Here is a 24,908-nt window from a genome sequence, read left to right as displayed (position 1 = left end):
CTTCTATGCGAGTCCAGTAATCCTCATCTCAGGCTGACTCAACCGACATGGCCAGATGCCTAATTGATAATCTGATTTGACGAAGCCAGGATTATGGGCTGGTGCGGCTCGAAGGTCGACATAAGAATTTGTTCCACCGATTTGGTAGCTCCGCTTAAGAATTATAGGTTCAAGAGCCCCGAGTGAGCCGGTAGAGCGTTGGGTTTAGAGGCACTAGGTAGTTAACCACCCCTTTAGGTGCTGCGTACTCTTACAATTACAGGCCCAATAAACAAGAAAGTTCACTAGGCTTGGATCTCAAAGCTTGTCTGTCGCTGCTCTCGCCCAAACTTCCCTGTACAATCCAGATTTCTCGTGGCCCGCGCGACATTCTTGGTGCATGCACTCCATAGTCCGTATCCGTCCTGCTGTCACCTCCGCACACCATGAGCACTCGGCCTTACCGGCAGTATTTCGCTGCGCCATCGCAAGCATCCTACTGTCGCGTTGCTGTTATCGTGTACTTCTAGAGACTTTCGTTTGACGAATCCTAATTGTCAACGCGACACACTCCCCGTCACCCCAAGTGACGTCCAAGTTCTCGAAACTTCAGCCTCCAAGATTTACCTCAGCGCACCGTCCTCCTGCAAAGCAAGCAGATCACTTACTAGCTGTAAGCGAACGAATTCTGGAATCTTTGCGAGTCGTTCAAAGGGCTACCGTACCAAACCATGCACGGCAATGGCAAGAGCTGATTGGGGAGGTCAATTTCGCTGGATTTCCAGTCTCCGGTGCCACAATCTTTATCGCAGACGAGATGATAGGGCTCGTAGCCACGAGCCATTGATTCCGTGAACGGTCCAAAGAGTCTTGGTAAAGACCCCGATAACGACAGAATGCCTCTCCTCAATGCCACCTCGGTCGCAGCAGTCTTGATACTGCTCTACCTTTCGTCGTTCCTGCTATTGGCCATCCTGCGTATTGCTACTGGAGTATCCATTCAAAGAATTGGCTATTTTAGCTTGAGACACATATCATATACACCGAGAGAGGGCTTGAGAATTGATCTTCGAGGGCTAGGCCTGAGCCCACACAGGCCAACGTTCGCGCAGCCTACATGGATCAGCCTCGTATTCGAAGAGTTGAAAGTGACAATTGATCCCGCGGTCTATGAGAACTCGCCCCAGAGATCTAGCGGCACAAAAGATGTGGACGGAAAAAAAGACTCGAACGAGAAGAAGGAGCGCAAAACCCGAAGGCTGGGTGGTAGGAGCAAACTATGGAAGAAATTGACCAATATCAAGGAGTGGCTTAAGCGCATTCACCGAAAGATCCATATCCTCCGCATGTTCGATATCAGCTTCATAAACACTTCTGCTGAGGTCGTCGGTGTCGGCTACGTGCAGGTCTCCAACTTCACCATGGCAGTCTACACGCGACGGAGGCTGCTTGACCGCGGGCGCCTTTTTCGTCACAAAAAGGAGCCATTGGGAACGCAGAAGCCAGCCGAATGGGTTTTTGCTGTCCGGAGTGTTCTTCTGGGGTCTGGCGGTCACGATCCCATTGAAATCCTGGACAACATGACAATCAATGTGCATGGGCTCCTCTATAAGGAACGTGAAGGCCTCCGGGACACATCAATCGCTATCAAGGCGGGCCGTCTCTACGCGCCAGTTGATGAGATCCTTCAGTTCACGCAAAGAGCACAGAAGATCCAAAAGGCTGCACAGACTTTCCAACCCTCGAGTCCGGCCGAGGAAATCACATTCGAGGACCTGGTCGAAGAGCTTGACCAACCTGGTAGCAGAGAAGCTTCCATTGTACAGACGGTCGCTGACTCGAAAGAATTCTTCAGCTCGGTACTGCGGAGTGTACAAGAGATTCAAATCGGACTGAGCTTTGTTCGTATATCGAAAGAAATCGTGTCGCTTCGGCGGGCTAATCTCCCCTTAATCGCGAACATGGTAATTCATGAGATCGGCGTCGATCTGCACAGGCTTGATCAGAACTCGCCGTCTCATCGCATGTATTTCTCGAAAGACGACGTCGCCCATCAAGCTCTGGTTGCCGCTGTTTCAATCTCGGTCAGTCTGGACGAGGACGACTATCAGTCTAACAAGATCATGTACATCCCGATGGCTACAACCACAATCAGAACGACTCTACCATCCAAGACCATGAGCTTCACGCATGAAAGAGATGTCGCTGAGAGAAACGCGAACATTCTTTTTGCGAATCTCGTTGTCACTTCTCCATCTTTAGATCTAGTGCCACCTCATCTGATGAAATTGTTAGCTGTCGCTCAATCTCAGGCTAAGCCCACGCAGGATCCACCTCAAAACCGGCACCGACTGATTTCAAGACTGCTCCCAAAAGCCAGCATAAAGTTTTCCATCCATGAGCCCGTTGTCAGATTCATATTGCCCGTCGCAAACCCTACAAATTCAACTCCTGGTGACTACGACATGATCATCTCCTCAATCACCTCTATATCTTTGGACGTTGAGTCTTCGCACTCGGCAGGCGGAGAACTGTTGTACTCGTTAGGTTCGAACTTCCGCGTGATGTCCCATCAGCTGTACTACCAGGCATCTACGGGCGTTAGGCACAACATCATCGTTACCGAGGCTCTGGAGATCAAAGTCCAGGTGTCTGCTTCCACCGAGGTTGCTGTCAGCATATCTGGCAATCTGCGCACGTTCTCCATACTCATGGTGCGCGAAGAGGTTAGTAAAGCAATCTATAACATTGTACGGCATGTCAAACGCCGAGTGCCTATGAATAAACCCAACACCGCCAGAGCGATGTCGACATCATTTTTGCGAAAACTACCATCTTGGATCATCGAGGCATCATTCGAAGGCTCTGGGTTCAGCATTGAAACTGCTGGCATAGATTCTAGTGTATCGAGCCAGACTCGGGGTGTTGCACTGGAGCTGGAATCTTGGACATCAAACTATACGTCTTCTCGGTTGGACATGGCGCGGAAACCAATCACACGAAGGAAGACCAGTGCCTCCGCCCGTTTCGAGGATTCGTTGTCGGCAGGCAGACATCTCTCTCCTCCCACATCGCCACCTAGACATCGACACAGTGACCCAACTGACGGACGGCGTCTTACTTTTCATGTCAAAGGCCTGGATGGATACATTATCGAATCTCTCGATAGCTGGGAGCCAAAGCCATTTACATCTATTCCAAGATTCGAGGTGGCCTTCAGCACATCCAGGGATCAACAGGGGCCGCTATTTCACATAAACTCCTCCATTCGTGCCATCTATCTAGAGTTTTCTCTATACAGACTATACTCAATTGGTGTTGCTGGCTCGATTGTAAAAGATGCCTTTTTGGGTCCGGCAGCTCCTTTGGTGGATATAAACGGGCAGCTGCCTATTGGAACACCTTCCGCGGGTGCGGCAACCCATCTACCTGTTCCCCTGGGTCAAGAACTTTCGGTTTTCGATGTGAAAGCGCATTATGTTCAGATTAAAGGTCACATGCCAGCAGATCCGCCAATGATGCTTCAGGTTTATCAAGTCGCTGGTGGACGCCATCGATGGTCTGCACCTTTCCTGCGAGCTGATCTTGTACGCTTGCATGCTGAAGCACCTCATATGAGAGGTGTTTATGCACGTATTGTATCAACCAGCAACCTGCGTCTGGACCTCCGGCATGTGAAGAGAAAAACTCTGCACGGCATGACTGAGGAACATTCAATTGATGTCTCCACAGAATTCATTCGCTTGGCTGTGCCACATGGTTTACAGATGTACAAAATCTTCGACAACTTCGTCAACACCGGAAAGGCAATTGCACAATTACGGCACCGCTTCAAGACCAGGACGAACGAGTATATCCTGAAGAAAGAGCCTGTCGGGCCAAAGAAAGTTCCTAGGGTATCACTTCGATCAAAAGTGCTTTGCTTCGAGCTCGAGGACGATCCTTTCGAGTGGAAGCTTGGTGTTATTTATCACGCTGGTCGTATCGAGCAAAAACAACGACTTGCTCGGGAGGATGCATATCGATTGAAAGTGAAGAGACTACAGGAAGATCGCAGGCCCCGGTCGACATCCAGATTCCGAGGCCCTTCAAGCCGGCATAATTCTCCAGACACTGTTGAACGCAATCCTCGGCGTTCTAAAAGCGCAGATCTCACGCCTAGAAGACGGTCTGCCTCTCGAGGCAGACGTAGGGAATCTGCGCGGCTAAGATATGACCGTGAAGGTGCTTGTGCATTGACGACCAGCGCTAAAATCCAAGCAGATGAGGCGTGGCAAAAACTTCTGGAACACAATGCGCGAAGCTGGAAGCGGCGTGTAGACTGGATGATGAGGCTTCAGAATAAAACGATCAAAAGCATACGACAAATGTTTGCTGGGGCAGATGAGCCACCTCACGATAGTGGCGAACACGAAGCTATATTGGGTGTACCCAATAGACCTGGCTTGATGACAGCCATTATCAGCGATCTTCATTTGCTTGTCGACAAGCCGTCTTTCCCATCAGCTGAACTGCCTAAATTTCTCAATGAGATTGGGAAAGGAATGCCCTACGATACACAATATGCCCTCCTGGTCCCCTTAAGTCTGAGTCTTGACATGGGTGAGGCGCGCGTGATGCTCCGAGACTATCCTCTTAACCTCCTCCACATCCCTGCAATTCGACCAGGTCAATCTGCGCGTCTGCCCAGTTGGTCGTTGAGAACTGATTTTATCATTGCCGAAGAGTACAGAGATGAGCAATCTATACGTCATGTGAAAGTGGAAATTGTGCCTAAGGGGCAACATATTCAAAGTGGTGAAGAAATTCCGGGCTTTTACATCGATGTCAGAAGGACGGTGTCTCCAGTGAAGACATTTTCCAAACCAGTCGTGGACATCAACACAAGCTTACCGACGACAATCTCCTGGGGCACGTCCTATCAACCAGTTATTCAGGACATGATGATGACGATCGAAGGTTTCACAAAGCCTGAGATCGATCCGTCAGAGCGTGTGGGATTCTGGGACAAGATCCGCATGAGCTTTCATTCACGTCTTGTTGTCAATTGGAAAGGTGATGGCGACGTCCAGCTACGGCTCAAAGGTTCTAGAGACCCCTATGTAGTAACTGGCTACGGAGCAGGATTTGTCATGTGCTGGAGAAACGATGTGCAATGGTCAATACACTCAAGCGACGATCCACGCGAGTTCATGACTGTTCGCAGTGGAGAGTACATCTTGGCTATTCCAGACTACAGCCACGAAGCCCGCAATGCGCCTGAGCAGCAAGCCTCTAAAGAGACGGACAGCATGTCTACCAGCAGCTCGCAGAAGAATGCCGCAATCTTCAAGAAGGTTATCATGAAGGTTTCAGGCAACGTCCAATGGACTGCTGGTCTGGTCTTCGAGCGTGCTTTGGACGATGGAGGACGATCTTCTAGTTTTATCCCACACTATGATGTGATCCTGAAGAATCCAGCCATGATGCATGGTGTCGATATGAAGGGCTATGATGCATTCCGTGGCTTCAGAAGTCAGCACATCCACCTCTCTATCGCTATCGCGGCGCCATTCGACCGAGACTGGCTGAGCGCTGATGCATCACCTTCGGAAAGTTATAACAGCGTTCACCTGAGTCCCAGATTTTTCTCACACTTTTTCAATTGGTGGTCTTTGTTCTCCGGAGTCATGTCCCTACCTATCAGACAAGGGCCACTGTGGCGAGGGGTTGAGAAGTCGAGCAAGAAATTTGGACGTCACCTAGCTACTATCAAGTACGGCCTTTTACTGTCTCCACTCTTCATTGCCCATGTCTACAAGCACAAAGATGCCGAAGACTATCAAGAAGATGTTGTCTCAGCTACAGGTCTGAAAATCAAGATTGACAGTTTTATGCTTGATCTCCACCAACGGCGCGAACATTTCGACACACTGTCAAAAGGCAAATCGGAACAAATGAGGACAAGTGCTATGAAGATCAACAAAGCTGAGCTTGACTTCATGAGAGCAGATCTTCGAGCAGTGGCCGCTAGCATAGCTGGGACTACTGCAGAAGACCTGCAAAAAGCAACGGATGAATCACTTTCAGCGTTCCAGGAGGTGTCACCAAATATCGACATGTCTCAATTCACCATACCTGACCGTGATTTCACCTGGATCGACATGGATGATTTTGTGGAATTGGACTGGGTCCTACCTGCCGAATCCAACCCGGAAACGAAGATACTCCCTCTCGCATTCACACCACGCTTTACTTATTTCCGGCAGACCGATCACGGACCTGGTGGCATACAAGGTGACGAATCTCGAACGAGCCCTTTTGGCGAGGAAGACACCCACTTCTGTGTCATGTCCCGTCACAACGACCCCCGAAAGGTGCAAATGAACCTTATAGAAAGCAGGTTACACGACCTTGAAGACAAACTACAGGCGCATATGCGCATCATGAGTGACCATGAATTGAAAGTCATTCGAGATGGTGATCATGATCAAGCAGTTATGGAGAAGCAGAAAACACTGGTGGCGCAACGAAAAGAATTGGACAGCAAACGCAAATTCTTACAACATGGTCTACAACGCCTGATGGGCCATGGCAATCCAGGCGAACACCATGAATCAGAAAAGAGCAGCAGCTCTAATCGACACGGAAGCACAGCGACCTCGGTGACCGAACTGGTCGATGCTCAAAACAATGGTAATCCACATGTCGATATGGACGCACTGTATTCGTCCGCCCCTGACGAGTTCGCTAGTGACTTCAACAACCGCTTCATCATTCACAACGCTCAATTCAAATGGCACAACTCGTTGCGGAACATTATTCTTCGCTATAGCCACCAAGTCAGCCAGCGGCGAGGCTTTGTTTATTACATGTCTCGCCGTGCCGTAAAGTTTCTCCTCGATATCGTCGACGAGCAAGCAAAGGCAAAAGAGATGCGACGAAGGCAAGAGAAAAAGGATGTTCCACCCGTTCCCGCCACTCCTAGTGTTATCTCGCCATCAGATGAGAAAGATGAAGATTCCGTTGTGCAAGATCGAATTAACCAACTTTTGAGTGATGCCACTCGTTTTGTGCATGCCGGTGATTCAGACCGGGACACGAGTCCCAAAACAGAATCTGTCTCAGATTCCATCGATGCTGCCTCGGAGCGACGACCTTCGACAGCAGACCTAGGCGACAAGATAGCAGAAAATTTCCAGGCGATGAACAGCTATCATCTACGTTTGATTGCCCCGCAAATACAGCTACAGAGCGAAAAGAACGAGAAAGCAGTCGCGCTTATTGCAACGAAAGGGATGCAGCTGAAAGTCGTTTCAATCATGGACAAGGCCCGCATTTCAGACGACGTCTCCGGTCTGGTTCAACGTCGATTCGCCCTTGACATGGATGGTGCTCAGTTCTTCGTGGCTAGCCAAAAGACTCTCGCGCAGTACCTCCACTTGTATTCGGGCAATAGATACGGTAATGCGCCGGGCTCTTCTTGGCCACCATGGGTCTCTCTTGAAGCGATGTTTGACTTCCACCTGGAGCCTTTCGGCTTCCAAAGAGTTATTCAAAAGACATCGGCGAGCTTGCGGTATGAGAAGTACAACCCGCTACGTCTGAAGTACAACGAAGAGGTCGAAAGCGATGGAAGCGGCGAGAGCAAGAATCCTTCCCGACGGGAGGACCGCATTGACCACTTATGGGTTGACTTTCCCAGAGTTCGTGCCCGTTGCGACTCCCAACAATACTATACCATGTATATTATTGTTCTGGATCTGCTGCTGTACAGTGAGCCGCTAGAGAAAACACGGAGTGAACGTCTCGAGAAGATTATGCTGGCGTCAGACTTCAGTGATCTACGAGGCGCCCCGGAAATTGCACAGAACCTCCAGGAACGCATTCGGCAGCTAGAGGAGATCAAACTGCACTTCCAGATCAACGCCAAATACCTTGACAAGCGCGGTTGGCAGGATCGGATAAATCTCGAAAAGGATCTGACAAGCTGCGAGGATGAACTCTTCTTCATCATGAAAGCCATCAATACGTCGCAGCAGAGAAATGACGACCGCAAAGCCTCCGAAACTAGTGGTCTTTTGCGGTGGTACTTGAGCGCGTCTGAGATTGTCTGGCATTTGATGCTCGACAAGGATCAACCATTGACGGAATTTCAACTAGGCAACGCTGCATACGAGCGAGTTGACAACAGCGACGGGTCAAATCACAATGCTCTAGAAGTTGAACACATTCGTGGTTGGAATCTTTTGACCAATGCGTTGTATCCAGAGATCATTGGTCCTTACTACGAGCCTGGAGACCGACGTCACAGCACAACACACGCCCAGAAAATGGTGGAAGTGCACTGGTACATGCTTGAAGCTATCGCCGGTATTCCCGTGCTCGAGCAGTTTTTCGTGACGGTGCATCCTCTGAAGGTGCAGCTGGAGCGTGAGCTAGGGAAGAAACTGTTCGAATACATCTTCCCCGGTGTCGGCTCGAATGCTTTCGAAAGTGACAACTTTTCTCCGCTGATGGTGCAGAACATGGCACCACTTGATGAGGGTAACGATCAAGAGCTTGAGGACGCGCAGAACGCTCTCATGTCGGAGACTGATCTTCGCGGGCCCAGCATGGAACAGAAGAGAGACGCATCTCCTGGGGAGATAGCACGACGACTCAAGCCCACGTACGGGCTCAGCTACAAGGAAAAGGCCACCCCATCTACCACGCAGCCCAAGTATAAAGGACTGGGCATTGGATCCGAGCATCACAAATTCTTCAAGCATTTCAACGCGTCAAATCCGCGATCGGTATTGAAGGAGCCTACGCGCAAAGGCTCCTCAGGCAGTCTTCGCTCTAACAAGGGAAACAATGCCTCGTCCGGCAGCCTTGTAGCATTAGGCAATGCAGAAGAGAAGAAGCTCAATATGCTTCATCGCACCACGAGTAAAGAGCGCGGCGCGGTCATCAAGAAGAGCAAGGACAAGAAAGAGAAACCGTCAGACGACCTGTCACAGATGATGGCTCGTGCGTCGAATTATATGACTCTTGCCCATGTCAAGTTGAACACCTTTATCATATGCCTCAGCTACAAGGGCAAAGGAGATCGCAACATTGAGGACCTCCACGACTTTGTATTCCGCATGCCCACTCTCGAATACAGGAACAAAACCTGGAGTAATTTGGACCTTGCCCTCCGATTGAAAAAGGATGTCATTCGTGCGCTGATCAGCCATACGGGCGCCATAATCGGCAACAAATTTTCCCATCACAGGCCGAACAAGAAGCAAGTCGAGCGGCTGAAGGAGATTGCTATGAGCAGCACCATCCCAAATAGTGATATCAATCTACAGTTGTCGAACACGAGCGAGAACACTAGTCTCTATTCCTTCAGCCAGGACAGCAAGGACGACGACTTTGAATCCTCGGGGATAACGTTTCAGAGTCCGACAGCGCATGAGAACGGACATGGGAAGATGCCGGTGTTTGGGACAGGGGGACCGAGCCCACTACTGCGTAGTGGCAGCTGGAGCTCGAACACCATGTCCAAAGTGCCCGTGTTGCAGATGCCCAGATCGATGCCGCCTCCGTCAATAGCAACGGCGTCAAGTTCAACCGGGTCGATGGGTCCTCCGGCCAGGCCGAACACGGCAACTTCCCAGGCACCTTCCAGTGGAGGCGGGTCGAGGAATTTACTCAAAGACACGATTGGACGTCACTTTTCAGGCGAGTCATCCAAGGGACGTGGTGTACATTTCGGACCTCTGAGTCTCGGAAAGAGCGAGAGCCACAAGGACGTTCCCAGCACTATGAACCATGGGCGCGACGGACAACATGACGACGGCGCGGAAAGTGACCCAGAAGGCCACCGTAGGAAGAGCGTGCTCCTGCTGGGCAAGAAGGTGCTTAATCGGCTTAGTTAGGAGCGTGGCTGAACGGTGCTTGCTTGCTTGCCTGCTTCATGAGGGAGTGAGTATTGAAAGAGATGTTGCATGATATGAGCCTGGCGTTGAGGTGTCTTTCGGACCTACCTGCCTAGACAAAAAGGCAGGGTCACGTTGGGTATGAGCATGACTAGGTACCTAGGTGGGCTTGGGGGTAGAGCCTACTTTGAGAGCCAAGGGGGCTAGATTGTGTGTCGTGTTGATGAATGATGTATCGATATATCCCGGCCAAACCAACGAGACACAGATAGGGACACAAAGTCTCGAGTCCTTTTTGGGTGTCTTTTTTGGCGGTGACGAAACTGATTCATGAACATATGGGCGGGTTTGGTTGTGTATAGTTTAGTTTTATTCAGTCGCAGTAAAAGAATTGCTTGCGTATATGTTTAGTAGGTAGTCATAGTCATAGTCATATGCTGTTGTTACTGATACTCCTCTATCGAGGTATGGTTATCCTCTTGCTGGTCTTACTGCCCTAGGTACTAATAAGGCGCAGAAGAGTTCGCAAGCAGCCAGCTCACCGCACAGACGTGATATCTAGCCAGAATGATATGTTGTGGTCCAACGTAGACTTGCCGTGGGCGACAATTCCGTGAGGATGAATCGCGTCAAATACGGCAGATGCCGAAGCCTGTCGAGGTTGGGAAATTGTGCTGACGCTGGTTGTGTGTGTGGTAGCCATGTTGGGCAAAAGGTAACGAAACCACATAGAAGCTCTACATACATTTTCACATGCCCATTCAAGAAAGAAAAAATGAAGATTAGCTGGTTCAACTTGAAATCGCCTGTGCTGAAAAGTAAGGAGATTAAGGGCCCCATAAGTCGGTTGGTTGGATGCAGCTCCATGCGATGTGAGCGTCATAGAACGTACCTACCGTACCTTTGTCATGTATGATGGAAAAAAAGGACAAGATACATAGAAGACGTTTATCCAATGGTACTCCGGTAGCACTCGCGGACCTGGGTGGTACTTGCAGTCTCTACCTCCCTCGAGGATTGTAGAAGTCAGGATTGAACACTGAGGACTAAGCCTCGAGGGGCCGAGTAAACAATGGACATTTCCCCTCGTGCAGCAACGCAAATCCTCCTCACCCGACTACCTGTCCTGATCGCCACGGTCATCCTTGCATGCTTCGGTCACTCGCCCAACGGTGAACATCAAGATCTTTTGACGGAGCTGATCACGATACTTGCTCGACCCATTCTAGGAACCCCAGCATCCCTCTCAAATTCTCAGCGGGCGTTCAACCGAGACTATGGTGTCTGGGGTAGAATGTGGGTGAGCAAGTGGACGGTACAGGTACCAACGACATCGACGAACAGAGACGGACAAGTAGCCACCGGAAATGTGACCCACGGTAGAGACCTCGGCACAGGACAGCCTCTCAAGGATAACTGTAAGGCCAAGTCCATGACTCTGCCCGAAGCAGTGCACTTTGCCATTCGTGAACTGGCAAACGAGAAAGACGACCGGTTGTGTCAAGATGAGATGCCACCTTTGAAGCCCGTCGAGGTGGAATGGACGGCGTACCGGGCCAAAGCATTCTTCCCCTTTTCACCCCGTCCATCCACGTCCGAACACGACATGTACCGTGCCATGATGGATGAAATAGGAAGCTCTGGTCCAACGATCTTGTACTTGCACGGCGGGGCGCATTGCTTGATGGATCCCGTGACGCATCGGTGGTCGACGACGAGACTCGCCAAAGAATCCGGTGGTCGTGTCCTTGCCGTGCGGTACAGACTCTCTCCACAACACATGTTCCCAGCCTCCTTGTTGGATGCGCTATCGGTGTACATGGCATTGATCTGTCCGCCCCCGGGATCGTATCACACGGCGGTGTCGGCGTCGCAGATCGTCATAGCAGGAGACTCTTCTGGCGCAGGACTGGCAGCCGCATTGGTGCTTCTCCTGCAGACACTGTCCAACCACCGAGTCGCACCGAGATGGTACTCCTCGACGGACACAAATATTCCGGATCCAGTATGTGCGGGTCTCGCCCTGGTCTCGCCCTGGTTGGACATCACGCGGTGTTTACCGTCGACGGCCGCAAACGCTCGCTGGGACATCATCGCTCCTCCACCTGCTCCTGGATTGAATCCCACTCCGGCTTTTCCACCGGATGACATCTGGCCGGCGCATCCGCCACGGGTCGAGACGTACTGCAAAGCCGCAATGTGCGCGCATCCACTCGTTTCGCCACTCGCCGCACAGTCCCATCACTGGAAGGGTATTCCTCCTGTTTACGTCTGCGTGGGATGGGAAGGGATGCAAGATGAGGCAGAAGTCTTTGCGAGAAGGGTGATTGAGGCCGATCCGGAAAATCAGGTGGTCATCTTTGATGGCTATGAGGGTATGCCTCACTGTTTCGCCATGTTTCCTTGGAATTGGGCTGGAACGACCGCGATGAGGCGATGGGCAGAGTTCTGCAGCGACGTTGTAAGAAGTGGTCCACGTTGGGTGTTGAGACCTGTTGCTTCCACGGGGACATGGACTAGTAATAGGAAACGGCATGTACGACAGGTTCCGTTGAAAGACTTGGGATTGAAAGAAGACAGGCCTGGGCGCTTAGAGAATCAGTTAGACGACCTTCATGTGAATGAAAGACTTGCTGAAGCCAGACGGTGGCGAATCGAGTTGGATAACCAGATGGCTGCCGATCCAAAGCACCATCCAGCGTTGAGAGGTTTGGATTTGCCTTTATCCCATCATGAGAAACAAATAGATGTCACGATAGACACTTGGCGCGATAGATGATAGATTTTGGATCCTTTGGGGATGTTAACTAGATGAGATTCTTCACTTGCATTGCCTTGGGCATCGTAGATGCTGGAAGTAGGTAGCAAGGCTGCACCTCAACCTCGTATAAGACGCTCTGTCGGTGTATAATACGCAGGTTCATCCCTGCAATAGTAACACACAGCCAAACATCAAAACAAAACACCCGGCGACTGCACGCTACTGAATTCTCATCAAAGAGCTTTAGAATATTGATATAGCAAGCAAAAGATGATAGGATTTCGGTGGAAGGTCACTGTACAACTCGCGAACAAAAAAAAGCATTCGACACGAGGTAACTATTGCCTATACTTGCATCTAGACGAAGCACGGAGACGTGCTGTAGGGGAGTGGCACTGTTTTCGATACTAGGAATTTCATCTCAGAGTTTGTCATGCAGTTCCAGCCAAGTTCCATATCACTACTCGGAATGCCCACCATGGTCCAAGTTACGGTCAAAGCAACCCCTGGAGCTAGGGGCCGTTACGAGTAGCGAGCATCATCTGGGGAGTCCAGGCACCTCTGTCTAGGCTCTCCATTTGCACCGGTACAACAACTAGTCTGGCGCGGCCTGGAAAATAGCGTCGATCATGCCCCAGACACAGACTCGGTTGGCTCTCCTGTAACTTCACCTCACCTCAAGCCCTGGTCGCGGCATGTTTCATCGACAGTTCCGACTGGGACAGCTTCACCATAGGTCATGCACACAAAGGTGAAGCGTGTCTGGCGATCAACATAACGCTGTCTCGCGTTAGAAACACACATCCAGACTGCTCTAAGGATACCACCTGAAGAAACATCCTCAATGGGTCAAGACTCCGGGGCTGCTGTCCATCCAGAGCAGGGGAATTAATTGTCCAGGCGTCTGGCTGGGAGGGCAAGCGTAGGCGGCTTCGTGCCCCCTAGCAATGAGTGGTTTGTTGACTTGAACTTTCCCACGTCGCAAACCACCTATATCCTTCATATGTGCTCCGTATGGTTGACAAGAAATCCAAGAACGAATTTGACAATCTTCGATGCTTGCTGCTGTCGTTCAACGAGTCTCGGTAATCTCGACACATTGTGCCTGAGACGACTTGGCGGGACGGCCAACCGAGCCTCATCGTGAGCAGGTTGAGCAGGTTAAGGCCCCGGGTTGAGCAAATTGAGCACATTTTTCACTGCTCAGCCATGGAACGGCCAAGATACTTGGGTGAGACCTTGTCTAGCAGTATTACGACGGCCTTTCTTTCTCCATCCTTGGATGGTCATTCACCTCTCACTCCACGGATCGGTCGAACTCCGAACAATTCTCGTAACCACGACTTGTCCTCGACCTACCGCAGTCCTTCTCCTTTTACCACCGAAGACGACGATGTCTGTCCGATCATCCCTCGCGGGATCACTTTCTCCCTGCGGGAAGTCACGTCCTTCTCGCAGCAAGGCCAGCCTAGGAAGGATAGACATTCAAGACCGCCCAACCTCAAGCCAGAGTCGCTGCACTTGTCTTCGCTATGTCGTGGACAACATGGTGACCATTTTCTGCCACGAAGTGCACTGTCCATCACACCGAGCTTGATAGACCATCCCACGAAACACAGACCCAGTGATGAAGGACACTATCTCACAACTTTTTCCGCCATAAACCTCATCTTGGGGAAGACCGTCGGTGTCGGTGTCTACTCGGTGCCATCCTCGATTTTTTCCCAAGTAGGGTCCGTTGGGATGACTCTTCTTGTCTGGGTCGCCGGCGCCATCATCTCCTTCTGTGGACTATCCGTCTATCTGGACCTAGGTACTGCTCTCCCTCGATCCGGTGGGGAACGAGTTTATCTCGAACGGATCTTCTCTCGACCTCGAATGCTCGCCACGTGCATGTTCATGTCGTACGTTGTCCTCTTGGGCTTCAGCACTCCGAACTGCATCATTCTCGGCAACTACGCTGTCTCGGCTCTGGGCATACAACCCGCCGTCTGGAACGTTCGTGGTGTAGCAGTGGCCGTGATCTCAATGGCCTGTGTCATCCACGCACGGGCACCGGCAGCAGGTCTTAGAATAATCAACGTCCTAGGCGTCGGGAAGATGTTGATCCTAGCCGCAGTCATCCTCAGTGGCCTCGCCAGCGTCGGTCGGATCTTCTCTCCCTCCTCGGCCGTGGGCGACGGCAGTGGTCCGTCGATCGCCGAACAAAACTTCACCTCGATCTGGGCGGGCTCCAGCTCCAAGCCGTACAACTACGCCACCGCGCTGTTGCAAGTCCTCTACTGCTTCCGCGGCTACAACACGGCCAACCAAGTCATTTCCGAAGTCCGCAACCCCATCTCGACGATCAGGGTCGCCGCACCGGTCGCCCTGACCCTGGCCTCGATAGGCTACGTGCTCGCCAACGTCGCGTACTTTTGCGCCGTGGAAAAGGACGACTTCCGCACCTCCGGCGTCGTCGTCGCCAGCCACTTCCTGCGCAACATCTTTGGCCCCCTGTGGGGTGAGAGGATCCTACCCTGTTTCATCATCGTCTCGGCATTTGGAAACATCGCCGCCACCTCCTTCGCTCAAGCCCGAGTGAACCAGGAGCTCGGCGCGCAGGAACTCCTCCCAATGTCCGGCTTCTGGCGCAGCAAGAACGCCAACGGCGCCCCCGGTGCGGGCTTGTTCTTGCACTGGCTCGTCAGCGTTCTTGTGATCGTCCTGCCCCCGCCGGGCGAGATGTATACCTTTCTCGTCGAGATAGGAGGATACCCCGTGTCTGTCTTGTCCGTCGCCATCTCCGGGGGCCTGTTGTACCTCCAATCGTCCACCGCGGAACGTTGGACGAGCCCGTGTCCCGCTCGACGCTTCCCCACCGTCATGTTCCTCGCCAGTAACCTGTTGCTGCTCATCTTCCCGTGGATCGACCCAGGCCAAGGGAAGAGTGAGGGGCCAGAAGGAGCCAATCAAAAATTCGCCTACTACGCGTACCCGGCCACTTCGCTGGCCATCCTCGCCCTGGGTGCCTTGTACTGGGCGTTTTGGCGCCTGACGCGGCGGCCAGGGACGAAATCCGTGAGCACGCCTCTCCTGCAGGACTGGGTCTCTAGTGGTCGAACTTCGGAGGCGTCCGAGGATGGTAGTACTGGTTCTCTTGCCGCCACCAGCGACGGCAATGGCGGTGGCGGGAGTATCATTGGGGCGTCTTGATCTCCAATGGTGATACTACGTACGGGGTACACGAAGGGGGCCATCGGTAAGAAGTTGTACAGGGGTGACGCTATATCTACCAAGGTATTTTCTCGTTCGCAGCAACACATATCCACCCTCACAGTAGATGCCTACTTGGTATAATGGAAATCGTAACATGTCACGATAGAAAGAAAAAAAAGGTTCAAGAATAGTTTCATTCAATCATGATATGCTTCACGAGTTCGACACCTTCGCCTAGTCCAATATGTAAACCAAGATGTCACAGTCCAAAAGTAACCATTTGGTTAGATCACAACCCGTCATCCGAATCCGAATCCGATTGACATACTCCGAGTCCCAACTCGTTCCCATTTCATTTCCGCGTGATCGTGACTTTCTTCTTCCTCGACCTCTCGTTTTTTGCACCTCCCCGACCAAACAAATCCCTACGCCATCGGTATCGGTGTCGGTGTCATAAAGCAATCTCGGTCGTAATGTACATTTTTTGAAAATCCTCGAGTAGATCATGAACTTGTTGCATACTCGTTTCGTCATATTTCCCCAACATCGGTTCCACGGTAGGTGTGGCCCCAGAGGAGTCGTCGCCTGCCGTGCTTGCGCCGCCCTCATTCTGCCTGTGATCACCACCGCGGACCGTTTCGTCTGACCGCTTCTTCGATATCTTCTCCAACATGAAACTGGCGAGAAGCCAATACTCGGCGGCGTGGCGGATGAAACCTATCCTCCTCCAAAGATCTCGACAAGAGACCTCTTCTTCGCCTACGGTCGAGTAGCGTGGCTTCATCAGGGATTGGGCCTGGTAGATCAGCCACGCCTCTCGCCAATTGTGGATCGCGTTGCGGACGGGGATCAGTTGACCGTGACAACCTAGGGAATTCTGATAGTGGAAGATGAGAGAATGCAAAGCTACATATGTGTACATCGGTGTCAGTGTTTGTGGAAATGGCGAGCAAGATATAACTGAATGCATTGAACGGTGACCCAAAAACATACCTGATGTCATGGAAAACAGATTCAAAGGACCCAAGTCTGCAAGTGCGAGAAGCTGTTTTTGTGGAATGCGACCGGCGTCTTTGCACAAAAGTTCAACGGCAGAACAAAGATCCTTGATGCTGTCGGATTCTCGTTTGAGCTCTAAATCGCGTTGAATTTGGTCCCAACACGCCCGTGCGGTACCAGCTTGGTAAGTGGCTTCTGTGCAAGCCATGTGCATCTTCATCTCCTTGATCACCAGTCGCGGAGGAAGATTGTTGAATATGACAAACGCCGTGTCGATGAGAAATATCCACAAAAAGACACTGTACCCCCCAAAAATATGTCACTTGTCAGTAAAATGCGTTGCCTGTGTGAGAGCATTGCTCCTTACCGGATGAGTTCTTCTCTGAGGACGAATTCTGCCCAGACAAAGTCGTTGGCGGTCAGTTGCGAATAATCGCGTTGTTGAGCGGTGTGGATGCCAATGTCTCTTGCCACACTGACGAGGGTACTGAATCTTTCCCGCCGGGCACGTCGCCGACTCTTGTCAATGCCTTCCCAGTTTTGAAAAAGGAGCACCATATAAGCCGCCTGCAAAGCTTGAATCTTGTTCCTTGACGAGCTGAAATGCTTGGATCCATATTCTACGGAGAAATCGCTGTCATCCAGCAAGTCATCATCGGTGAAGACGAGCTCTTCGATGCAGTTGAACCACATCTTCGCATTATCTCGATCTTCTGCGTCCGGGGAGAGACATGCTCCTTTTGTGGCAGGTCAGCACGTTTGCAATCCAAGGTATTGACACAATGGGTGACTCACCTATCAATGTCATTGTCGCGACGAGAATCGACTTCGATGCCAACACGTCAAACGTTGGTCTGTGTAGGAAATTCACTTGAGGATGCCAGAAAGCCCAATAGAGGGACAAATATTTCCGGATCTGGGGAGGCGAGAAGAAGCGTAAACTCATATGATGCAGTAACGGAGTCCATTCATGTGTCACAATACTTCTGCGTGACTTGACGACAATGACCTTTCTTATCAGTGAAGTAATTTCATTCGTGACCGCAGCATAGGGATCGGCTATCCATGACGAGGCAATTCGAGCCACTCCACAATCGTTCCCATTCCATGGGTCATGTTCCAGGTATGGCAACGAGTTGAAAGGTGTCAAATCAGAAGGACTTGATTGGAGAAATGCGCCAAAGGCATCGTCCCTCCCAATACCTTGACATTCCCAGCATCCGGAAAGCATATGACACCGCTGGTTGAGGGTGCCGCAATCAAAGGACTGCACCAGTCCGTAATTGCTGGTGAAGTCATTGAGAAACTGGAATCTATGCTTCTTGACATCCTGAGACGCGTCCGGAGGTAGCGAATTTTCTGGATCAACGCTCAAAATGTCGGCCCATGGTATGTCAGAAAAGCCATCTGAGAAGGCAAACTCTGAAGTGGCGTCGGCGACGACATCCCAATTGCCAGGCGGCGGCATGAGTGGTTGGTTCAATACACCAGCCCCGACATTGGTCATGAGCGATGGCTCAAGAGGTGGCGGTGTGATGAGCTCTGTGGCCATCGAGAAGTCGCCAACCACCCCATTGTTGACATTCTCGTTAACGGTACAAACGGATGGCTTTCTCCGTTGCGCTGGTGGAACTCCTTCACATGTCTTCAGGTGCCGTTTGAGCACGTCGGACCGTTGGAAAGAGCTCTCACATTGGTGACATCTATGTGGGCGGTCGGGGCGGTGGGAGAAGAAGTGCCTCCGGAGATGTTCCGGTCGCTTATAAGATTTGGTGCAGATTGGACAGGTGTGGGATGAGTTGTTGGTCATAGTGGCGACATTGTTCTTCAACAGGACTTATCAGGGTGATTGGAGTTGTAATTGTGCAGGGGTGAGGTGACATCTGTGATAGCACCAGGTCCAAGTACAAGTTTATCCACAAACACAGACACTGTATCGGTACAGATGCAGGTCTAGAAGCGAAGAAGCGAGAGAAGAAACCAGAAGGTAGAAAATTCCCCGCATTCGCCGCTTCCGAAGAGAAAAAATCTGGGGATGGTGGGTGTGAATCTCAACTCCGGATCAGTCAAGAAGGATACTGGGGGTTGACCCGATCCCACATAGTCTGGAGAATTCGTATTCAAGAATCAAAAACAATCAGACAGCGGAATGAAAGAACGGGTAGAGGGAAATGATTGAACTTGGTGTTGCTGTTGCAGGAGTTGGTTTCACGTGACTGGGCAATTGCTCCGGATGACTAATCGGGTAATTCAATGTCGGTCATTGGTCTTCGACTCCATCAACCAAACGACAGCCTCACAGTCAAGCCAAATACAGCGAATACAATAACAAGAACACGAGCGGTGAGACTTGTTGAGACGCCGGCGAGGCCAAGACAGCCCCCCATGGGCTCCCCAGAGCATCCCACCACCAGACAGCTGTCGTTTCATCCCACAAGGAGCACAACCCAAGGCTGCCCACCTCCACTTGGTGCATCCCGTATGCGCAGATCTTTCCCCGGGTATGAGGGCGTCTTAGCGTAAATTGGATAGCCAATGGGCATACGCCAATATGGACATACCAGGCTCTCGACCAAGGTGAACGAGCATTTGGCTGTGTTGCTATATAACGACTCAAGGTCGAGTGAGATGATCAAGATGTTCGACCCAACCTCGGAGCGTCTGTTCATATACACAAGGCACTTGGCACGAGTTTTCTTCGTTCCCTTGGACAAAAATACTCGTTCGCCAATCTAGAACGGGATGGAGCGAGTCACAATGCTTCCACCGCATATCATGCTCGCCGTGACCCTCGTGGTTGGCTATCTCACCTACCTGGCCTTCACTACAGGTCGAAGACCCAAAGACTTTCCACCTGGGCCTCCCACGGTTCCAATCCTCGGGAATATCCATCAGATGCCTGCCCGAGATGCACCGTTGCAGTTCGAGAAGTGGGCTCGCGAATACGGTCCAGTATACAGCTTGATGCTGGGCACAAAGACCATGATTGTGTTGTCGACCGATGAAGCAGTGAAGGAGTTGCTGGACAGGCGAAGTGGCTACTACTCGGATAGACAAGAGATGTACATCGGACAAAAACTCTGCAGTGGTGACAACCGAATGTTGATGATGGTTAGTTATCACCAGTATCCCTGAGCATATGAGTTGGTTCACGCTTGCTAAGCTACACTTCATAGGGTTACGGACCACGATGGCGAGGTGTATGGACAATTGCTCCAGCTATGCATACTAAATGGCTGACACCCCCCTTTACAGTTCCGCAAGATGTGTCACGCTCTTCTCAACATCCAAGCAGCCAAGTCTTACGTTCCATATCAGATGCTCGAGAACAAGCAAATGTTACATGAGTTTCTCCACAAGCCCGACGACTTTATCAAGCATATTCGACGCTACTCCAACGCCCTGACCACCACCATGGTTTACGGCTGGCGAACACCGACGTATGAGGACCCAAAAATGATGCAGCTATTTGAAGGGTTCTCCAAGTTTGCCGCCATCAACCAGACCGGCGCATCTGCTCTGTTCGAATTCTTCCCTCTTCTTAGATGGATTCCTGACATTCTTTCTCCGACCAAGCGACAGGCCAAGGAGTTGCACCGCCACGAACGAGAACTGTACCTCGGCCACTGGTTGAACGCCAAGGCAGCCATCAAAGAGGGGTGCATACGTCCGTGTTTCTGCGTCGGGATGGCCGAGGCCCAGAAGTCGGACGGTTTCAGCGACGACCAAGCCGCGTATATTGCCGGCACTCTTCTCGAGGCAGGCTCAGACACGACCTCTAGCACTTTGGTCGGCTTCGTATTGGCCATGCTTCTCTACCCCGAGGTGCAGAAGAAGGCACAGGCTGAGATTGATCAACTCGTTGGGGACCGGCTGCCGACAATGGATGACGAACCCCAGCTTCAATACGTCCGTGGCGTTATCAAGGAGAGCCTTCGGTGGGCCCCCACCACGCCCCTCGGAGGCGTTCCTCACGCCGTCACCAAGGACGACGAGTACCTGGGCTACCGCATCCCCAAAGGCGCAGGAGTAGTCAACAACGCATGGTCCATCCACATGGATCCCAAGAGACACCCGGAGCCGAGGAAATTCGAACCGATGAGGTACGCAGAGGATACACAGAGTCTTTCAGATTCGGCGGCCAACCCTGACGGCAGCAAGCGTGACCAGTTCACGTTTGGTGCGGGCCGTCGTATCTGTCAAGGTATCCACGTCGCCGAAAGGAGTCTGTTTCTTGCCGTGTCTCGTATCCTGTGGGCGTTCAACATCGAGCCAGCAAAGGACGCATCGGGAAACCCAATCATTCCGGACCAGGAAAAGTTCACTCAGGGGTTCGTGTGTATGCCTGAGCCGTTCCCTGCCTCCATCAAGGCCCGGTCCCCGGGAAGAGCTAAGCTTGTGGACGAAGAATGGTTCGAGGCCGAGAAGGAATTTTTGGACCCAGGCACGAAACAATGGTTGAAGACACCTCCTGGTGTGATGGGTGAGAAGGTATGAAGAGGTTCTTTTTTGTAGGAGAGTACGACAATCTTTGAATGAGGGTCGAGTATGAGCATGAGTATGAGGCTGCAGGCTCCGGCCTACGGGCTACCTGGTTGCCAGTATTTTTACGACTTGTCTTCAGTTTGGTTTGATAGGTAAATACCTTGTGTTTTCGTATCACACAAGGACCTCCTGTACCTGGATTGAATCGATCCAACAGTTATCGTCACGTCAGTCATTCGAGAAAAGTGCCCAGTACCTCATCTGTTCCCACTCTTGATAAAATGTTCTTCAAGCCTCGTGTATCGTTAGTCGTTCAAATGACCCTTGGAGCCAAGATATGTTCCATCTTACGACGTGCATGCTTTTTACTCGACGGATATCAAGCGGTAAGCACTTCACATTGCATGATACTCTTACTCCCTACTTCCTTCTAGGATTCATCTCACGTATCTACTTATCCGACGAACGATCCTCAAGTCTCGCATATATCAAACCCAAGTACAAACAGTCGCTTGACTTGATCACTTTTCCTTTCGACTAGACACGACTCAAACTCACAAACCTGATTTCAACACCGTCACGGCAACGACCAAACAACGAACGACAATGGCAACAACGGTGAAAACGACGCAACAGTCGATCCCTCGGTTCTACCGAACCTTTTTTACAACCATCGACCCGGTCATCGCTTCGAGCGGCGTCATTGCGAATTTGTTTTTCCCTTCCTTGATCCTGAAGTCCTACACCGCCACCCCCAAACTCCCCCCAACCACAGAGACGGTGGCCCTCCTTCACGGATCGGCAGGGTGTCTCTTGTCGACCATGTTTTTGCAAATCGTCCTTCTCCGTCTCAAGTCCTCCGACATGACCGTGTGGCGCTGTTTGCAGACGAGTATCTTGATTCAAGACGTCGCGCTCATCTCTTCCTTGTTCGTGGCCGTCGCAGATCAAGGGAGGGGAGTTACAACCTTGACAGCCGAGGAATTCGGGAATCTGGGTGCCTTGCTAGGCGTCGGAGGGATCCGGGTTGCTTTTTTGATGCGGCTGGGCTTTGAGGATGATGAGCATGGCGATAAGAAGAGGGTGTGAGGGATATGAAACTGAGAGGCCTGAGAATAGGATGCCGGGTTGCATTGTTCCAAGGTTACTTATCACGAATTACGATGATGGACACGGCTGGAGGGAGTAATGTAATACGAACGTAAGAGGCTACAGCAATGATCTAAATAGTCTAAAAGGCTGTCGACGTAACCCGTCACCCGAAAAAAACAGGAGTCTTTCGTCCTCGTCATATGAGGAATCAAATCATGATAGTCTACTAGTCTATTGAAACTTGACCCAGCCGAAAATACCACGTCGACGTACTACGTACGCCATTACACTCAGTCTCACACTGTCGCCACATATCTCAAGGGTGGTGGTGGCATGTCAGCGCCCAAGACTTTGCTCATCTGCTCACCAGAAGCGTGACTCCCCACGACCTTTTGCTTTCCTCTGGGACAAATGATGCAGGAGTAGGCTTGAACCAACGAGACCACTTCGAGTTCGTTTCCGAGATTCCCGGCATTGATCAACAGGGACGCCAAATCACAGACATCCAGCAGCGCCGTATTGGCACCTGCACCTTGGAACGGCATCATCGCGTGTGCAGCGTCTCCTGCCAAGGTCACCCTCCCGACAGGCAACCTGGGAGGCGGGACGAACTCGACAAACTTTAGAGCTGGGGTGATGATTCCTTCGACACCGGCGGTGCGGATGATGTCGGTCAGGAAGTCGGGCAGACCTTTTGTCTGGGCGAGGGCTTTGTCGTAGAGTGATTCCGGACTCGCCGAGGCCGTCCAGGCTGTCTCCTCTGCAGCGTCAGGAGGCTGATAACAGACGGCGTAGTAGTACTCTGCCGAGGATTCGTCCGGTTCAATCGATAGCAAGGCGACGAGATATCTAAGGTCTCTTTTGCCGGCTATCAGTCCCGCACTGCCGAGTTCGTGCAAGTGTTGGAACTTTTCGCGAGGCAGCGTCGCAGATCCCATGATGGGCACAAAGGGGGCAAAGTTCGAAGACTGTTGAAGGAGTTGTGTTCGGACACGCGATGAAGCACCGTCAGCCCCCACGAGGATGCTGCCACGAGCACTCGTGCCATCGTTGAAGTGGGCAGTTACTCCGTCGGCATCTTCTTCATAGTGTGTGAACTGCTTGTCGGTGGAGATAGGGATGTCCTGTGCGAGATATTCCCGTAGCCTCTCCCGTCGGCATCGAAGGATATGTCCAGGCTGATCACTCGGTACACCACCGATGCTTGCTATCATGTCCCCGGTGCAGGCGTCCAGTATGGTAGCCCCGTCGAGAACGCCGATGTTTGCATTGACGCTGATGGAGTGGAGGTCACCAAGACTAGTTGGAAGAAGCCTTTTCAACCTCGACAAGCATCTGAGGAAAGGAAAAAGGGGTCAGCCAAGTCTCACTTCTTCAAGTCCCCCCTCAACACCTTCGGAGAGACTTACTCGTTCAATGCAACAGCCCAGCCTTGTTGACGACTATGTAGTTCTTGATCTCTTTCGAAAACTTGAAAAGGGATCCCATTTGCCTGAAGGATCTGGCCGAGTGCTAAACCTCCTAAACCTCCACCAATGATCAGGACTTGATTGTCAGAGGTGTTCATTGCGATTGTCAAGAGAATATTGATCTTTTGCTTTTGGGAACGATCGAGAGCCACTTCTATTGCGGTGGATTTGCTTGAAACAACAGTTGAAGGATAAAATAGAAAGATGCAAAAAAAGCGGAGCTACAAAAGAAGAAAGATGCGGATCATCATCATCATCATCACCACCGTCATCATCTCACATGCATCTGTCTTCTCCCTTGAGAAAATTCTTTCGACGAATTGCCGTTGAGTCAAAGGTCAGATTCTCGTTATGCTCATCCCTGGATATGAGCCAGCGCTCCAACTCCGGCACCCAACTGTGGCCAGAATGCTGCCAGCAATGTCAATCGTACAGTAGTCAAGGTGACAATGCGGTGACTGAAAATCCCTGAGCAGATCCTTTAGTTACCTGGTGCTGTTAGTTCCAATCAATATGTTTCAGCGATCGGCGTCGGTTGTCTGAAACCTGTGATTTTCATGATGATTGGTGTCATAAAATACAGGGCCTGCCTGAAGTCGGCCTTGATAAGGTCCGTGGGAGTCCTGATGAAGGACTTGTATACGAGGTATACCTTGTCCCTTCGGCTCTACCTAATAGCATGATGATTCGTTGGGTCAATGTGATACGTGGACACTCAAGTAAATGTACTATACCATGTCAACAGCCTCACCTCCTTTCACCGATTGTAGTTGCTATTTTGGCCTGGTGTCTCACGCCCGTACCACAGAAGGAGTCAAACTTGTTGAGAGGTGGAAGATTACCGAGTGGAAACCTGCATTTATAGTAGAGTCTGATGGCTACAGGGAGAGGACCTGGTCGTCAGCTGGGTACCGTAATACGGAGTGTGTTGACGGATACTGGCCGATGTTTACGGCCACTCGGCTAAGTTGCCCCTTATCTCCACACGAATATGATCTCACGGTGCATTGTCGCATGTGCTTTTTCCACTCAGAACGG

At 51.3% G+C, this 24,908-nt stretch overlaps 4 protein-coding genes across 4 annotated transcripts; 3 read left to right on the top strand and 1 right to left on the bottom strand.

The window, feature by feature from the left end:
* The first annotated feature begins 401 nt into the window (after positions 1–401).
* PV06_09040 (uncharacterized protein) lies at positions 402–10,322 on the top strand. The gene has a single exon (XM_016410444.1). The coding sequence runs from the start codon at positions 876–878 to the stop codon at positions 9,864–9,866; it is 8,991 nt and encodes a 2,996-aa protein (XP_016259466.1). The 5' UTR covers positions 402–875; the 3' UTR covers positions 9,867–10,322.
* A 616-nt stretch (positions 10,323–10,938) lies between these two features.
* PV06_09039 (uncharacterized protein) lies at positions 10,939–12,645 on the top strand (the record flags this gene model as incomplete). Its single annotated transcript, XM_016410443.1, has 1 exon — positions 10,939–12,645. The coding sequence occupies one exon, from the start codon at positions 10,939–10,941 to the stop codon at positions 12,643–12,645; it is 1,707 nt and encodes a 568-aa protein (XP_016259465.1).
* Positions 12,646–13,820: 1,175 nt separating this feature from the next.
* On the top strand, positions 13,821–16,049 carry PV06_09038 (uncharacterized protein). The gene has a single exon (XM_016410442.1). It carries the CDS (start codon positions 13,837–13,839, stop codon positions 15,820–15,822), a length of 1,986 nt encoding a protein of 661 aa, XP_016259464.1. The 5' UTR covers positions 13,821–13,836; the 3' UTR covers positions 15,823–16,049.
* Positions 16,050–16,125: 76 nt separating this feature from the next.
* Positions 16,126–18,634, bottom strand: PV06_09037 (uncharacterized protein; the record flags this gene model as incomplete). Its single annotated transcript, XM_016410441.1, has 4 exons — positions 16,126–16,731; positions 16,819–17,123; positions 17,192–17,561; positions 17,620–18,634. The coding sequence occupies 4 exons, from the start codon at positions 18,632–18,634 to the stop codon at positions 16,277–16,279; spliced, it is 2,145 nt and encodes a 714-aa protein (XP_016259463.1). The 3' UTR covers positions 16,126–16,276.
* Between the last annotated feature and the right edge of the window lie 6,274 nt (positions 18,635–24,908).

Source organism: Exophiala oligosperma (genome assembly GCF_000835515.1).
Source record: "Exophiala oligosperma strain CBS 72588 unplaced genomic scaffold supercont1.9, whole genome shotgun sequence".
NCBI classification, from domain to species: Eukaryota; Fungi; Ascomycota; class Eurotiomycetes; order Chaetothyriales; family Herpotrichiellaceae; genus Exophiala; species Exophiala oligosperma.
Note: the sequence above shows the minus strand (reverse complement) of the source record. Positions and strands in the feature narration are given on the sequence as shown.

What these genes read in the sequence shown, in the direction of transcription:
- PV06_09040 (XM_016410444.1), top strand. Translation starts at nt 876, where the DNA reads ATGCCTCTCCTCAATGCCACCTCGGTCGCAGCAGTCTTGATACTGCTC.
- PV06_09038 (XM_016410442.1), top strand. Translation starts at nt 13,837, where the DNA reads ATGGAACGGCCAAGATACTTGGGTGAGACCTTGTCTAGCAGTATTACG.